General features: G+C 36.5%; 1 protein-coding gene and 1 long non-coding RNA gene across 3 annotated transcripts in view; one reads left to right on the top strand and one right to left on the bottom strand.

Moving 5' to 3' along the window:
* LOC150021724 (uncharacterized) overlaps nucleotides 1-11,361 on the top strand; it is a 66,744-nt gene extending 55,383 nt beyond the window's left edge. Inside the window, exons 2-3 of the long non-coding RNA XR_016511231.1 lie at nucleotides 9,260-9,385; nucleotides 11,271-11,361. This is a non-coding gene — a long non-coding RNA (uncharacterized LOC150021724). The remainder of the gene's footprint in view (nucleotides 1-9,259; nucleotides 9,386-11,270) is intronic.
* The window catches only part of FBXO45 (F-box protein 45), a 45,667-nt gene that overhangs the window by 24,096 nt on the left and 4,069 nt on the right, over nucleotides 1-17,502 (bottom strand). Inside the window, exons 2-3 of one of the 2 annotated variants that reach the window (XM_090278307.1) lie at nucleotides 14,577-14,933; nucleotides 8,948-9,547 (exon numbers count right to left, since the gene is read on the bottom strand). In XM_090278307.1, coding sequence (XP_090134433.1) covers nucleotides 9,362-9,547; nucleotides 14,577-14,933 — 543 coding nt within the window. In that variant the 3' untranslated portion in view covers nucleotides 8,948-9,361. Of the gene's footprint in view, nucleotides 1-8,947; nucleotides 9,548-14,576; nucleotides 14,934-17,502 lie in introns of those variants that run through there. The other variant, XM_090278298.1, reaches the window with a different exon arrangement.

Raw genomic sequence — 17,502 nt, 5'->3', positions numbered from 1 at the left:
GAACCCACTCTCCACCCCATGTCATGACCACAGCTGACAGGACCAGTAGTAGTGGCAAGTGGAGTGCCTATCTTTGAAATTTGGTATTGGGATTAGGAGTCCAATCTCATCCTGGGTTGACTTCTTGAAAGGAGGAGAGGCATGAGCAGCCTACAATGAGACTATGTAGAAGAGGATGTTTAGGGAAAGAAGGAAGAGACATCTCAGGGATGTGGAAGAGGTGATAGTACCAGGCTCCTGATGACTTTCCATTGCCTTGTCCAAATACCTCATGAAACCCAACTGCATTCTTGGCAATGACCTGTGAGATACCCATGTACCTCCAGGATCAACTCCTTTTGTTAGACTAACCCAAGTTTCTGTTGCTTTGAATGTTCTTTAAATGTTTTATATTCTTAATTTTAGGACCAAATGAGTTAAGTTTTATATTTCACACACACACAAAAGAAGCCCCCTGCTTCCCCCACCACACACACAGTGCTTTTCTTTCATGGTTGGTTACTAAGGATCGTTACCTGTTTTTGAGCAGTTCAGTAATATTATAATAATAATGAGAAATGCCTCGAATGCTTACGATGTTCCTGGCACTGTTCTAAGCAGCTCAATGTGCCTTTCATTTACTCTTCACAACATCCTTTAAGTAGGCAGCATTGTTCCCTCATTTTACAGAGAAATCACTTCTCCAAAGTTACAGAGCTATTAAGTCGTAGAACAGGCAGCTTTTACTCCAGAATCCACACCCTTATCTACTATACTGTGTACTTTACAAACACTGGATTACAAATACAATCTGACAAAAGACCTTCCAACAAATCTATAACACTCTGAAATAGTTTCTGGCTTTACCCCTTATTCCAGTGAACAACTAAACACATTATCAAAATTGCCCTCAGAGAGAAATAGGAGAATTTGTAGAGAGAAAATTTACCAGGTGTATTCGTTTTCCCAGGACTGCTATAGCAAAATACCATACACTGAGTGGCTTAAACAAAAAAAAAAGTTTATTGTCTCACTGTTCTGGAGGCCAGAAGTCAGAGAGAAGAGTTAGATCCTTCTTCTTTTTTTAAAAGAAATATTTTATTTACTTATTTATTTATTTAATTTAATTTTTTTTAAGATGTTATTTATTTTTAGGGTGGGGGGAGGAAGAAAGAGAGGGAGAGAAACATCAATGTATGACAGAAACACCTCACACATACCAACCCCAACTAGGGGCCAGGCTGCAAACCAGGCATGTGCCCTGACAGGGAATCGAACAGCAACCCTTCACTCTGCAGGACAACACTCAGCCAACTGAGCCTCACTGGTCAGGGAAGAGTTGGATCCTTCTGAAAGCTGTGAGGGAGGGATCTGTCCCATGCCCCTTTCCTAGCCTCTGGTGGTTTGCTGGCACTCTTTGGCATTCCTTGGCTTCTGCTGCATTATCCCAATCTCTGCCTTCATCTTAATGCAGCGTTCTCTTTGTAACCAAGTACCCACTTTCTATAAGAACACTAATCACATTGGATTAGAGGCCTAAGCTACTTCAACTAATTAATCTGCAAGATCCCTATTTCTAAATAAGGACATATTCTGAGGGGCTGGGGGTTAGGACTTCAACATGCAAATTTGGGAGGGGGGTACAATTCAACCCATAACATTAGTTTTTCTTTCTTTCCTGCAGCAATTTTCAATGATTATGTCTTTTGTTTGTTTGTTTCAAAGACATAAAAAGTCTGATTCTAAAATGTGGCAAAGCACAGATGCAGCCTCTCAGCTTTGGCTCAGTATTCAAATTTCATTGCCACCCCGTTCAGGAAGGATACCAAATCCACTGCTCCCTGGAAGAATCCTGATAAGGACATTTACCTCTTTTAAATGACTGCAGAAATTTAACTCACCTAATTGGAGAGCTATCAGTCGTCGCAGGCTCTAGCTATGGCAGTGCCATTGACTCATTCTTGGTCTGGGGCTAGAGATCATACAGAGATTTTGCCTCCACTCTCAGGCTCCTCAGAAGTCAGCATTGGAATGGTTGTCTCCTAATTCGGGGGAAAATTACCTGGGAACTTAAAAAAAAATACTGATACGTACTGATGCCTGAATCCATTTCTCTATCCCATCGAATTTGCCTGAGCATCTTATCTTTTAAAAGCTTCCCATGTACATATTGTCTTGATTGTGATGAATGTACATGTATATCAAAACTTATCAAATTGTACACTTTAAATGTGTGTAGCTTATGGTATGTCAATTGTATTTCAATACAGCTGTTTAAAAAAATTTAAACTTCCCCGATGATTCTAGTGGGCATCCCAAAATGAGAACTATTGAGCTGGGTCAACCTCCTCATCTAAGTAGGTAAGGAAACAGCCCTAGAAGGGTAGAAATCTGCTCAGAAATCATGTCATGCTGGGAACACTGCCAGGATTTAGAACCTGCAACTCATGAACAACTACTCTAGTGTTTCTGCCTTAAAACCAAATTGATAGAAAATTACTAAGTTCCCCAAATCTTTAAAAGAGGCCCGGAAAAATCTTAAGTGCTAGACTTGTTCCTCAAAGGTACAGAGCATGAGAGCTAAAACAAAAAACAGAAACCTCACCAGCCTTTACTTGATAGAGTCAACATGTATAGGGGCAGTTGGTTGTCCTTTCAATGTACTCCAGGCATAACCTCCCCTCACCTGCCCTCTGGTTATAGAGCCTAGTGGAGAAGGAAGAGCACGTGAGGAAAGCAACACATCAGCAGCTGTCACTTGCTGTTCAGTGGCCCCTCAGCTAAATCCTTCCTTAACCCCTGACTTAGTTCCAACACTCTGGAGTACTTGCACCTCAGATTCAACATATACAAAACTGAACGCAACATCTGCTACTCCAATTCATTCCTCCTTTTCAATTCCCTATATTAATAGAGTACCATTATTCTCCCAAATGTCTACACCAAAAACAAGTGTCTTGTCCTCTACATACAAATGGTGCCCATTTATCTTCCTGAATATCTATGAAATACATCCTTCCTCTATATCCTTACAGTACCTTAGGTTAGGTCTTCATCATGTTCTGCACAGACCTCCTGACTCATCCTCCATCTATTACTGCCTTGCGCAACTGGAGTAGTCATTGAAAAAAACCATGGAACATGCCATGACCGCATTAAAAACCTTGTAATGGCTTCCCCTTGAAAAGCAGATGAAACCCAAACTTCTTAGCATGGCAGTTATGATCTGGCCCCAATCTTCCTATTCCATATCCTCTCCCATTACTCTTCCAGGATGCACTGTCTTGTATACATACTGGATATACTTATGCCTCAATATCACTGTATGTACTATTCCATCTGCCCAGAATGGTGGAGCTATCCTCACTAACTCCTACGCATCTCCTAAAACTCAAGTTTAAATATCGTTCCAGATTAAGTTAAATACTTCCTCTTTTTATGCCACACTGGACCTCATACATAACTCCATAAAGCAAGTATTCTTGCCGTGGCTGGGTGGCTCAGTTAGTTGGAGGATCGTCCTATATACCAAGAGGTTGCAGGTTCGATTCCAGGTCAGGGCACATACCTAGGTTGCAGGTTTAATCCCCGGTCAGGGCATGTACAAGAGGCAACCAATCGATATTTCTTTCTCTCTCAAATCAATGAACAAATCCTCAGGTGAGGATTTAAAAGATTTAAAAATTATTCCACTGTTTTATAGTAGTCTATTTTCACACTTGCTTTTTCACTAGCTTATGAACAACTTTAGACTATTTTGTTTTTTCTCATCTTTACATTCCTAGGACCTGGCAAAAGCTTGGTACATGTAGGTGCATACAAATATTTAATGAATTATGAATTATCTTCTCTGCTTTTTCATTCTTTCCAAACTACTAAGTAGGTGACTAGCAGCTGGGCAGGTAGGCAGATCCTCACCATTTCAGTAGCTATGGCTCAGCCACAGCCACTTCAAATCCAGAGTGGTGTAGGGAGTCACTATCCATTCCGTGTGGCACCATAGGCATTTAAGTTCACTATTCACATAGATTGTGCTTGGGAAAGTGGATACATTTGGCTCCTATCCTCAATTAAATGCAGCCAGTCTCCATTACCAATGTGGCATGCTCTTCACTGCTCTGGGCAATTTGGTCATGAATTGTATTGCTCTTTGGCTGTTGAAGCAGGGAGAGAAGTCATTGACTTGTCTTATTCCAACCTTAAGCATTCTTTTCTTCAAAGGTAAAGGTGATCAATAAAAGGACATAGATCAATAAAATACCTTTTAAATATTGGTTGGAAAATGTGAACAAGTTAGCTACAGTGAAATAAACAAAGATATCTGGGCTATTCCCATTACAATATATGCCTCTAATCTAAATGGAAATTAGCATTTTAATAAATTATTTCAGAAAGCCTTTCTCAAGGAAGATGGAACCTCAAAACCATCAATAGCATCCCCTATTTTAGTTTTGGAGGAAAGGAGGGAGCAAAAATACAACATGACTCACTAAGTATCATACCATGAGAGAGGCAGGACTTGACTTCTCTTTTTCCTAAAATGTTTTCTTGTTTAAAAACAAACAGAAATTAAGGACTATCAATAGGATGATCTAAGGAAAACTTTCTAAATGATTCTTACTTTTCCAGTCACTTACTATGAAATCCAGTACATACAAGTTGAATAATGAAAACCTTAAATCCTGAGGGGCTGCTTCTAACACTGAATTATATTTTAAAGAGTAGAGAACATGTTGCTCTCAATATTTTAATGAATACATTAAATAAAAAGCAAATGGTTTGGGGGTGGATTCCCCCCTCCCGAATTAGGACAACAGACTGGTCAAGCTGTCCCTGAACGAAAAGATAAATACAGAAATTTTACACCGACTTTTCTCCTAGAAAAATTTAAACCCTTTGCATAAATTTTAATAACATGTTTACATATCAAGCAAGTTTAACATGATTAACTGATTGTCTGATGGCTTTGGATCACAGGAGCCATTTGTTCAGCCATGCCAGGCTCATTACTCTTGGCAAACCACTACAGTATCAAACAGCTGTTGGCTGGGGGTGGAGCTAATGGGGGAACAGGGTCCCAGGGAATCATTGTGCTATTCCCTGTCCACGTTCCATTCTAAACATGGGAAATGTAGATTCCAGTATTAAAAGCCATGGAATTTGTAGGTAAATTCCATTAGGTTTGGCTAATTAGGTACCCTAGTTTTTCTTTGTGACCAACGTACAAAAAATTCTTTGTTTTAAATGTAAGCAACCACAGGTGGTATCTTTTAACTTTTTATTATGAAACTAAAGCAAAATAACAGAATTTCAAAAATTAAAATACAGAATTTTAATTTTAGCTCTAAACAAATATGAAATCTACACCAAAAACTAAAAATTAGTTTACCAATATTTAATAAAGGAAAATGGCTAAAATGCATTCACAGTCATTATTTCTCCCTTATTAGCCTCAGATTTGCATCCCTTTCCTTTGTGCTTCACGTGGACAGAATTTCTTTCCCATCTATCCTTTGTTACTGTAGTCTCTTAACTTCAGAGGCGCTTTTTTTGTCTTCCTACAGTTCTTTATCTATTCCTTTAGCAAATATGGGAGCACCTGCTTTTCGGTCTAAGATGATGTGGACATAAAAATGAGTCAATCAGAGATACCGTCTTCAGATGTTCAAGGGAGATAAGACACTAACAAATAATAAATATAAATTTATATGAGGTATAAAGTAATATAGCATGTGTTAAGTATACATAAAATATAAAACTAGGGGAATTTCAAGGAAGGAGAGATTACATTCAGCTATAGGAATTAAGGAATGCTTTGTTAGGATATTACTTGGGTTGGGTATGTACTATTCCTTCAAGAAGGCTTCAAAGTGGTCCTGAAGGCGCTGGCCTTGATTTCTGGAGAGTAATCTTCTCAATGATAATCTAATGCCTTAAATTTCTATCTCTTCAAACTGTTCATTTTTTAAAATGATCAAAAAATATTAATATTGCAGTCTATATAAATGGCAGTTTGGGGACTTAAATTAATTATAATACCTACTATCTGGTTTAAGGTTCTGTTTTTTTCTAAATTCTTTCCTAGGTAAAATCATATCTAAAATGCAGAGAATGCCTAATCATTGAGCCATGACTTTTAAGTATTCAACTGGGTAAACCCTACTTGCTTTAGATGCTTTCTCAAGTCTAAAACTAAACTTACATGAATATAAATGCAGATGAAATAAATGGCTTAACATTCAACAGTCAGATGATAAAAATATGGCAACTGTGAAATGATATATATTAACCACAAATTTCTTTGTATGAAATGTTTTAATGAATTATGAGCCACTGACCATTACAGACTTTAAGCCTTAATATTTCTTCTTTCCTATGTAAAACCAGATAATTAAAACTGTCTATCTCAAATATGAAAGAATATCATAGTATGAATGAGAGTAATATTAATGTCTGCTTACACAGCTGCATGCTTCACTAAAGAAGTAGAGAAAGCTCCCGGTTTCTCAAGTCAACAAAGCAAATTCAGTTACACATTTTTCCTGCTCATAGTTACAGTTGAAATACAACGAATACAATTTTGCCTTTCATTAGCACTTCTCATCCATCACACAAGCCCTTTCGCATTATTTTCTCTACTCTCAATGTTCTTGTGAGGTAGTGAAGGGAACAAGGACTTTTGTTTTTTGCAGATGAGAAAATGTAAGGTGAATTTTGAACTCAACCTTGGAAGCATATTGAAAATCATCTAGGATGTTAAACAAAATCCTTATAGTCATGTCATTTCCCAGACCAACATCAAAATCTTAGATATGGTACCCAAGTATTAATATTTTTCGAAACACACATGACTTCAAAGTATTGGTGAGGCTGAAAACTATTAAAACTATTGGTTTAGCTGATTGATACTCAATCTTTAAGTTCAACTGTCTTCTACCTAAATGCTCTCTCAGCACCAATGAAAAAGAGATTCCATTTCCTTGAACAATGTAGTAGTTTAATATTCTATATAGCTATTATTGGTCTCCTGTAACAAATTCATTTATCAGGTAATACATGAAGGCTCTTCATTTCCCCAATGCTTGTGTTAAATATGAACCTTCATTTTATAAAATTTGCAAATGGGATACTAGGGAATTTAAATATTTGAGATAAGAATATCTTAAATATTTAGGCAATTATTTGATTATATGTCCAATACACAATAATCATGTGTTTCTGTTTTCCATTCAGCACCTTCAAAACTTTGTTACAAAAATGAATGTTTACTCATAAGACAAAACAGAAGTTATAAACAAAATTCTCAGCCAAGCTTTTGGAATTGGCTGTATCATAACCTGAAAAATAAATAAGTACTTAAAAGACTTTTTAATATCCTAACTAGCTCAATTTTCATCCTGAATCAGTTCTCTTCTGTAATCAAATTTTAAACTTTGCCAAATTAAGTCATTCCACAGCAACAAAATCAATTTCTGTAGCAGATATATTCTCTATATGTAAGAAATTATATGTAAGATATAATTTCACTCTGCACTATTAAATATGGTTTCCAGGTTTCTGCTTGATATGGGTATTGAAAAGAATCTTTAACAGATCTTGACATGGTATTGAAAAGAATCTTTAACAGATTTCAGGGGGGAGCCAGGCGGGGCAGAGGAGAGCAATAGGGAAAAACGGGACAACTGTAACAGAACAATAAAAAAAACAAAACAGGTTTCATCTTTAAGCAACATACCAAATACACGCCAAATATTTGTAAGCCTGTCACACGGCAAAAATAAATCTTTGTTCATGACTGAAATTCCCTGCTTCACAGGAATACTGACAATCTTAACTCTTAAGGAGCAACCCCCAAACCCCAGCCTACTGTTTGCTGTCCCTAACTTTATTAGATTTAAGACAGAATATGCATACAACCATAACCTTCAAAAGTACAAAGATTTCACTTGCCTTAATCAATTCTTCTCACAAATATGTATCTAAAACCATACAATTTATGCTTTCATAGAGAAAGATGTTTATTTCTAACAAAAGAAAATCTCGACTCATGTGTGTTAATTATTAATTTGAAAGAGTATTCGTGAAATCAGATTAGTCAAAAATTCAGAATAGGAATTAACGTTAAGCTCTCCTACAGTGAAACTTTCAAAATATTGCCAACCTGAAGTTTTCAGCACAAGGTGTTTTATTTCAAGTCCCATGGGGGCAATTATCTATAACATTAAGAACATTCTTAACATGGGTTCAGGATGGCACTGTTCCAGGTGGGTGAGTAAACATTTTCTTGATAACCCCAAAGAAGAGTGTGAGGCTTACATTGTTGCATGTTGTAAACAATGTGAAATGAAAAAATTTTCAATACCTACAGAAGTATAAAGTTACGAAATAAAAGGACCATTAATCAATTCCTTTTCTAAGGACTGCAACTAACAGCTTTTATATTTTAGGTCTCTAAGTGCAATTGGCAATATTCTGTGTTTTTATGAGACAAGTTCTCAGAAGGCCAAAAAGTAAACCATATAAAATACACATTACTATAATTATATGATTAGAAAGAAATTTGTTTTCCTTCCATCTTTATCCAGTATATTAAAGGATTTTTATAATAATTTTGACAAAAAAGAAAAAAGACTGTAATAGCTATGGAAACTGTAAACCAAATAAAATACAAAATGAGCCGATGTAACACACCTCTTAAAAATCCTCTTTGTAGTTATGTAATTGTCTGCATATGTTAATTTTGTACCATGTAGTGGTTTTTAAGAAATTTAACTAGAACAAAGCAACCCCTCTGTCCTGTTTTTTTTTTTAAACACATTGTATATACAACTTTTAAAATAGCTGCACAATTTTACGTCTCACTGTTAGAGAAGTGCAGTCCAAGCAGACCATGCTTCTCAATATATTAAAAATATTAAATAAAACCCAGCCAGCTTAATATTTTTCTAATAATCAAGCTTGGCTGGAAAAAAAAGGTGTCTGGAGAAAAAACAGGCAGTTGTAAAACAGGATCAATCTTTCTTCATGAACACACCCACTTAAAAATCTTGCTATTTCCTTATTTTATCCCTTGTGCAGAATCTCTAAGGTCTCACCTTAAAAGCTGGAAATAACCCATTGCTAGCTTAGAGACAAAATCTGTTGCAACATGCACATGTCAACTGTCCACTCAACCAACTGCAACCCTGAGGATTTTTCTGGCCCAGTAGAAAGAGGAAACACTATGATAATCTTTGCTGTACAGCTGCTTCTCCAGTTAACAATTTCATGTGTTTTTCAGGATGTTTCTTGGACATGCATGCATGACACTGTCACTTCATGGTTCTACTTTCCACAAGCAGATATCTCCTCTACTCTGTCTTTCATCCCAAGAAAGCCACTGTCATCCATCCAAAGGTTTTCCAAGGTAAACCAAAGTCACTTCTGTGTTGCCATATACAGCAGAAACTGCTGGATATAAGCAGGCCTTTGGAAGTCCTCTAAAGGCAACCCCCAGGAATTCATATCCACGTTCAAAAGCTAAAGTCTTATCTTCCATGTCCAAGATGACTCGAATTCTTTCTCCTATCTGCAAACAGATAGCGAAAGAAGGTTAGAAGAAAATCCATTGGGCATAAGTAGAAGAAACATGATACAAATGAACAGGTTGAAAATATTATTAAGAATATATACCCTAAAATTATCAAGGAAAGCCCGAAGAGAAGGTTTCTGGTCAGTGAGAAACATTGAGAAGAAAGAAAATATATCAATATCATCATAACTGCTTGTTTTGATAGGTTTTTAAATTTAAGACTTGCGTGGAATCTACACTTAATAGCGAAAATTTAAATGTTCCCCCTGAACAGTCCTCAGATTTTATTTACTCTTTACTTTAAGGCTTTTCTTAAGAAAGATACCACTAAAATCTATAACGTGGTATCATATTTTACCCAAAAAAGGCTATCTAAATAATCTTTTCTAATTACTATAGAACACACGCATGCACACGCACACCCAATGGGATATTATTCACCCATAAAAAGAAATGTACTTTCAATATATGCTACATGGATGTACCTTGAAAACATGCTAAGTCAGTGGTTCTCAACCTCCCTAATGCCGTGACCCTTTAATACAGTTCCTCATGTTGTGGTGACCCCCCCAACCATAACTAAAGCATAGTGATTAATCACAAAAACAGTATGTAGTTATATATGTGTTTTCCGATGGCCTTAAGCAACCCCTGTGAAAGGGTTGTTTGACCCCCAAAGGGGTTGCGACCCCACAGGTTGAGAACCGCTGTGCTAAGTGAAATAAGCCAGACACAAGATGACAAATATAGTATGATTCCACTTATATCAGGCACCCAGAATGTTTACACTCATAGTCAGAAAGTAAACAGAAGTTATCAGAGCCTGGGGGGTGGGGGGCACAAAACAGGGTGTTATTGTTTAATGAGTACAGAGTTTATGTTGAGGATGAAAATTTTAGGTATAAATAACGGTGATGGTTATACAACACTGTGAATGTATTTAATGCCACTGAATTTACACACTTTCAAATGGTTAAAATTTTAAATATTGTTGTTTATATTTTACCACAATAAAAATTAAATATATAATAAAACATGTATATAGCCTTTAAAGTTAAAGCAGTTCTATATACAATGTGGAACTTACATAGTCATGAATAGCAAAATTTGACTATAGATTCTAAAGATGCAGAATAGGCCTTTTTAAAATTAATTTTTAAAAATATTTATTTATTTTTAGAGAGAGGGGAAGGGAGGGAGACAGGGAGAGAAACATTGATGTGTGAGAGAAACATCGATCAGCTGCTTTTCGTACGTGTCCCAAGCAGGGGCTGGGCCCACGACCCAGGCATGTACTCTGACTGAGAATCAAACCAGTGACCATTCGCTTAGAGGTACAATGCTAAACCAACTGAGCCATGCCGCCACGCTGGTCAGGGCCAGAATAGGTTTTTTAATAGTCACTTGGTGGGCCACTGCTCTGAAACACCTGTTCATTATTTTAAAAAGCAGCATTGATTATTAAACTGAACTGGAAGCACAATATATTATTTTTCCATTTGCAAAAGTAAGCCAAGAACTGAAGATGTTTTATCTTTATAATTTTGCATCTATAAAAGGCTGTTCCAGCTATATACTTAGAGGCAGAAAGTCCTAACATTTGCAATCAAAACAGTAATTTAATACTTCCCAATTATAACTCCTGCTGTTATTTCATTGTATTTCCTACCACAAATAACTACCAGCATCTGCTTTTTTCCTCTCTTTGCCCAACTCACAGATTAACCCACACCTCATTTTATGGGTTGAAGAACACCCTAATTATCATCACCACTGCTACCACCAACAAAGCATGAACAACAAAAATAACAAACAGAAATAAAAAGTTAATGTTTTGTTGGGTATTTGTTTTGTGTTTTATTTGTATTACTTCTTTTGCTCCTCACATCAATCCTAGATGTTACCCCTACCTTACAGAAGATGAAACTAAAAAAGGCATATTGCTCCTGCTTCATCTTTGAGCATACAGCATGTACACAGCACAGGGAGCAGATAGCAGAAGTCTCACTAGCTTCAGTGTCAGAGGACAAAACTCGGAGATGATAGAGTAACTGCAAACTTAAAGTAGGAACTCTAGAAGCAATGAAACCACCAGAGGACTAGTCCCAAAATCTGAGAATAAACTCTGCCCAATTCTTGTGTGGCCACTGTATTACACAGACACAGAGGAAACCTCTAAGGAACCAAGCTGAAAAAGTAGCAGCTAGACGCCACAAACAAACAAACAAAAAAATAAACAAAAACTGAACAAAGACGTTAGCTGCTGCACACAATGGGTGACACAGTTTACAGATTGAGTCGAGGCAAGTTAACTCCCTGCAAAACAAGAAAACCTATACTCTTCAAAAAAACAAAGCAATTTCTAGAGGAACAAAACATTCCAATATTACTGTATAATACCTACAATGTCCAGTTTTCAATTTAAAAATTATTGGATATGGAAAGAAACAGGAGCCCTGGCTGGTGCAGCTCAGTGGATTGAGCACCGGCCTGTGAACCAAAGGTAGCTGGTTCGATTCCCAGTCAGGGTACATGCCTGGGAGGCAGGCCAGGTCCCCAGTTGAGGGGCATGTGAGAGGCAACCACACATTGATGTTTCTCTCCTCTTAATCCCTCCCTTCACCTCTCTCTAAAAATAAATAAATAAAACCTTTTAAAAATAAACAGGAAAATGTAACTCGTACTCAGGGGGAGAAAAAGCAGTCAATAAAAGAAACTGACTTCAAGAAGGCCTTGATGTTTGTTTGGCAGAGAAACTTCAAAGCAGTTATTATAAAATGTGGAAGAATTAAAGAAAAAAATCTAGTATTAATGAATGCACAGAGAATCTCAACAGAGAAGTAGAAACTATAAAAAAGAACCAAGTGAAAATTCTAAAGCTGAAAAACACACTAACTAAAATTCAGTAGCCTGGCTTAATAGTAGAGTTGAAATGGCAAGAAGAAACAATCTATGAACTTGAAGATAGAGCAACAGAAATTATCCAATCCAAAAAAATAAAGATTAAAAAAAAACAAAAAATAAACACACATAGCTTTCAAGGCACAGAGACAAGGACAATATCAAGCAGTCCAATAATTAATTAAATGTAAATGGATTAAACATTCAAATCAAAAGGCAGGGATTATGAGATCCAGTTTGATATAAAGCAAGACCCAATTATATGTTGTCTAGTACAAAGACAGATTGAAAATAAAATGATGGGGGGGAGGGGAAGATACTCTGAGTAAGCAAGTAAGCACTAGTAAACATAAGAATGTTGGAGTGGCTATATTAATATTAGACAAAATAGACTTAAAGACAAGGAATATTACTAAAGTCAAAGAAGGACATTTCATAATGATAAAAGAGTTAACCAGACTGGGAGATATAACAGTAATTTAATATATATATATATATATATATGCACCTAATAATAGTGCATCAAAACACATGAGGCAAAAACTGATAGATCTTCAAAAAGAAATAGGTAAATTAGCAAGTATAGTGGCAATTTCAATACTCCTCTCAATAAATGATAGAACAGGTAGAAAGAAAAATTACTAGGGACATAGATGGCTCAAACACTATCAACCAACTTGGCCTAATTGTCATTTATGGACTATTCCATCCAACAACAGAATATATGTTCTTTTCAAGCACACATGAAACACTCATCAAGACAGACCAAATGCTGACACTAAAACAAATCTCAATAAATTTAGAAGAACTGACTAAAGGACTTTCACCACAAAATTACCACAAGTCTAGCAGCCACAGGACTTTATCACCAATAATTATTAAGTCCAAACACCCTTCTCTTTAGAGTATGCAGAGCCTGAAAGGACAGTGAAGAAAGGATTCTATGAAAGGAAATCCTTCCAGGCTTGTCTACCTCAGGAAACTGAATAGATTTTTAGTACTTCTACTTTAGTATCCCTGACTTGAGGACATTACTGAGGCTAGAGCTTTCAATACACGTGTTTTTCTGAAATACGAACTCTATTAACTCCTTAAAATTTCTGTTTCCTTATCAGGTTACTATGTTTTAGACCTGCAGTAATCATATAACTTTTACAAACAGAACTATAATTTCGACCCTAGGATCATGTTAAGTGTGGTATACAACTAAAATGAATTTAAAAATTGTGCTGGCAGGGTAGCTCAGCTGGTTAAGAGTGTCATCCCAATACGCCAAGGTTGCAGGTTCGATCTCTGGTTGGGGCACGTACAAGAGGCAACCAATGAATGCATAAGTAAGTAGAAAAAAAAAAATCAATGTTTCTCTCTCTTTCTCTCCCTCCCTTCCTCTCTCTTTCCAAAATCAATTTTTAAAGAAATGCAGAAGTCTGCGTGAACTTGTCTGTCTTTATAGAAATCACTGACACCTGCAGAGGCTGTGGAATCCGCAAGCAGATTAATAAGTAGCAGAGGGTATGTGTGTGTACACACATAGGTGCATTTGTTGGGGTGAGATATCTAGAAAAAGTAGATTTAGATGTGCCATGATAAAGAAGAGATGACAATCTAGAGTCAGGATTGGCAAACTATGGCTCCTGGCCAAATCTGGCCCTTAGCCTATAAGTAAGGTTTTACTGGAATACATCTATGCTCATTCATTCTCATGCTTTCTATGGCTGCTTTTGTACTCTAACAAGAGTTGAATAGTTTGACAGAGGCCATATGGACCTAAATATTACTATCTGGCCCTATACTTTAGAGTTTGCCAAGCCCTGATTTAGAGCAAAGATGAATTGCTCAACGTTCAATATGTATTATGAAACAAATACTGGGATACTAAAAAATTATCACCAGAGTAGCAAAGAAAGGCCAGTTACACTATTTAATTAAAAATTACCAAAAAGATGGGGGAGGCAGGAAAAAATAAATGCCTCTGCCTTCCTCAATGCAAAAAAAAAAAAATATATATATATATATATATTACCAAAAAGACATACAAAGCTACATATAAAATTTTGTATATTTAAAACAAATTAAGGCATGATTTGACAAAGGCCCACATCTAAGAAAATACCTAGTTTCTCACCTGATATTTTGGTGCATTGTTGCATTGTGGAAAACTGCCATTGACTTCTCCATTATGTAGTAGATTATTGTCCACCAGATTCCAGCCCCAGCTCTGGTCATCACTGCCCAACAATGCCACATAACCTTGGCACTGCATAGGGGCCCGTTTTGTGGCAATTCCAATCACTGCCACAGTGCCCAGAGGGCCCTCCCACCACACTTCCCATGCATGGCGGCCCTCACTGAAACCAATCTTGGTCCTTGCACCATCAGTGCTCTGAGCAATGGGGTTTCGATGTAAAGTGAAGCCATTCTTCTTAATGTAGACATTCCTGGAGCAGTCATTAGTGCTGAAGGCATGCTGGAAAGCACGTACCTGAAAAGATGTAAAAGAGATCAGAGAAATAGAAGTTTGAATTTTCTTGAATATTAAAAAGTACCCAAACCTTAGGCTATGTGTTTTTAAACAATAAAGTTACATATTTTTAAGTAATATAATAAAGTACTTCCAAAAAATGGCTGAAGTTTCAGGATGGGACACTAACATAACATTTAAAATAACTGCCAACTGTTTCATTACTAACCAAAATTCTAAACCGTAGTATTATTTCCCCAAATAGACTTCTTAAAATACGAGAAGATACATACAAGAATCCATACATTTTAGAGATGGCATAATGACGTCTGGAAATTGCTTTGAAATATCCAGGGTTGGAGTAGGAGAGTGGGTAGGGTAAACAGGAAACTAGATTGCCCATGAATTAATCATTGGTAAAGCTTGGTGACAGGTATAGGGAGGTTCGATAAATTATTTTCTCTATTCTAGTTTATATTAAATATTTTTATATCAAAAAGTTAAGAGATACACCATTTTCATGTTAGCAATTCTGTTACCTAAAAGAATATTTTAAGTAAAATAGAAAATTTAGTCATAGCAGCTCTGAATTTTATGAGAAAACTTAATAACCACAAATGAGCTTAGATCCTCAGTCTCCTTGCTCACTCTGAGACAACATCATTCTCATTTTACCAAATCACATAATCCCTTAGATAGCATTGAAATTCAACAACCAGAATTTATAGAGATAGCCATTAAGAATAGGTACCACTGATAGGAAAGGTTAGTTGACCTTCAGTAATTACCAGATCTTTAAGCTTCCAAAATAAAGACAGCAAAAAAATTACTATTTATACAAATAATAACAATTTCTTATGTTTTAATAATTTAAAGTTTTTGGCTTGTATGTTTAAAAAAAAAAAATCTCGCCCTGGCTGCTGTGACTCAGTGGATTGAGCGTCGGCCTGCGAGCCAAGTGTCGCTGGTTCGATTCCCAGTCAGGGCACAGAAATAGGTTGCACGTCAGGTCCCCAGTTGGGGGCGCGAGTGAGAGGCAACCATACAGTGATATTTCTCCCCCTCTTTCTCCTTTCCCTCTCTCTAAAAAGAAACAAACAAACAAAAAAACAAATACATTAAAAAAAAAAAAATCTTTTATTCAAACTATGCAAGAGCAGCCAAAGGCTGGTACCAATTGCTTTTAGTTAACCTGAGAAATCAACTAAAGAATCACAGAATTTCAGCAGTAGGAAAGACCTTAAAGGTCACCTAGCCCAACTCAGGGATGAGGACACAAAACTAAGTCAAGAGATAAACAGAGAAAGAGCCCCAAAGAGAAATCAGGATCTAGTCCCCTCATCCATTGTTCACTTACTATTAGCCAGTACTTCACTGCTTCACTGTTACTGTTGTACTCCAGAGCAGAGAGATTTAATAAAAAAATAAACAAAAAACAATGCTTGTTTCAATGTTTTCATCAAGAGGCTGTAACACTGAAGTATTTCTGAATTTTCTTCCTATCTGTTCCTACTTATTACACTTTTAAGCACCTAAAAGATCAGAACAGGATTAAAGGGGGAGTAAAACATCCCTAAATTATTAAGTGCTGCCCAAATAACTCAGGAAACTACGTACTATCAAGACAACTCCTCATTATAAAACATTTAAAGTTAATATTCACCTATGCCTATCCCTAATTCTTGTGAATATCATTTGCTTTTTCCCTATCCTTATTCTCTTCATCACACTGACACTGCTGAAAACCTCTTACTCAAAATTCTGTGACATTTTCCTATTACTCTGAACTGATCCTTCACTGTAACCTTTCTTGGTGACCGTCCTACCTTGGTCTCCCACACTCTCCAAACTCAGTCCTTAACCCTCTACCTGAATTCTTGCCAGACCTGTCTTTCTAAAATAGCACCTTTATTTATTTGTTGATACATTTCATCCCAGTTCAATAACCTTTGATAGTTGCACATTGACAACCATATCAATTATAAATTCTTTTGCTGGCTTTCAAAGCCCTCCAGATCTGGTTCCTATTTCCCTTTCTAACTTCATGTCATTCTCCATGTCTATAGTATCATACCTGCTTTCCTACCCCCACATATCCTCTACGCCTTCATGAAGCTATTCTTAACTGGGACAACCCAATCTCCCTAGCTTCTCTCTCTTGAATTCCTACCCACCATAGTTTGCATCACACAACACAATTCTGTACACACACCAATCACTTAGTTCTACTAAAAAAATATAATGCGAAAAGTTTAATCTGACCTAAACTGATCAAACCTCTATAGGAAATAGAGGACAGAAGAGTGCATTAAGCAACACCATGAGAATGAAATCTGCAAAATCCAGACCAAGGAAAACTGCAGAGTAAATGACCAGATTTCTTCAACAAATAAGTTGCTGGGGTGGGAAGTGGGGGAGATGGAGGATGAATTTGTAGACTGAGGTAGCCTTAAGAGACATGTCAACTGTTTGCCATTTGACCATTATACAGGTCTTGATTAAATAAAGTGAAAAATAAAAATAAACATTTGACATGTATGAGACCATTGGAAATTGAAACACTGCACTTTTTTATATTAAGGAATTTCTG

Source organism: Furipterus horrens, unplaced genomic scaffold (genome assembly GCF_987537825.1).
Source record: "Furipterus horrens unplaced genomic scaffold, mFurHor1.1.pri manual_scaffold_1, whole genome shotgun sequence".
Lineage (NCBI taxonomy): Eukaryota > Metazoa > Chordata > Mammalia > Chiroptera > Furipteridae > Furipterus > Furipterus horrens.
This window is presented reverse-complemented; position numbering and strand designations above follow the sequence as displayed.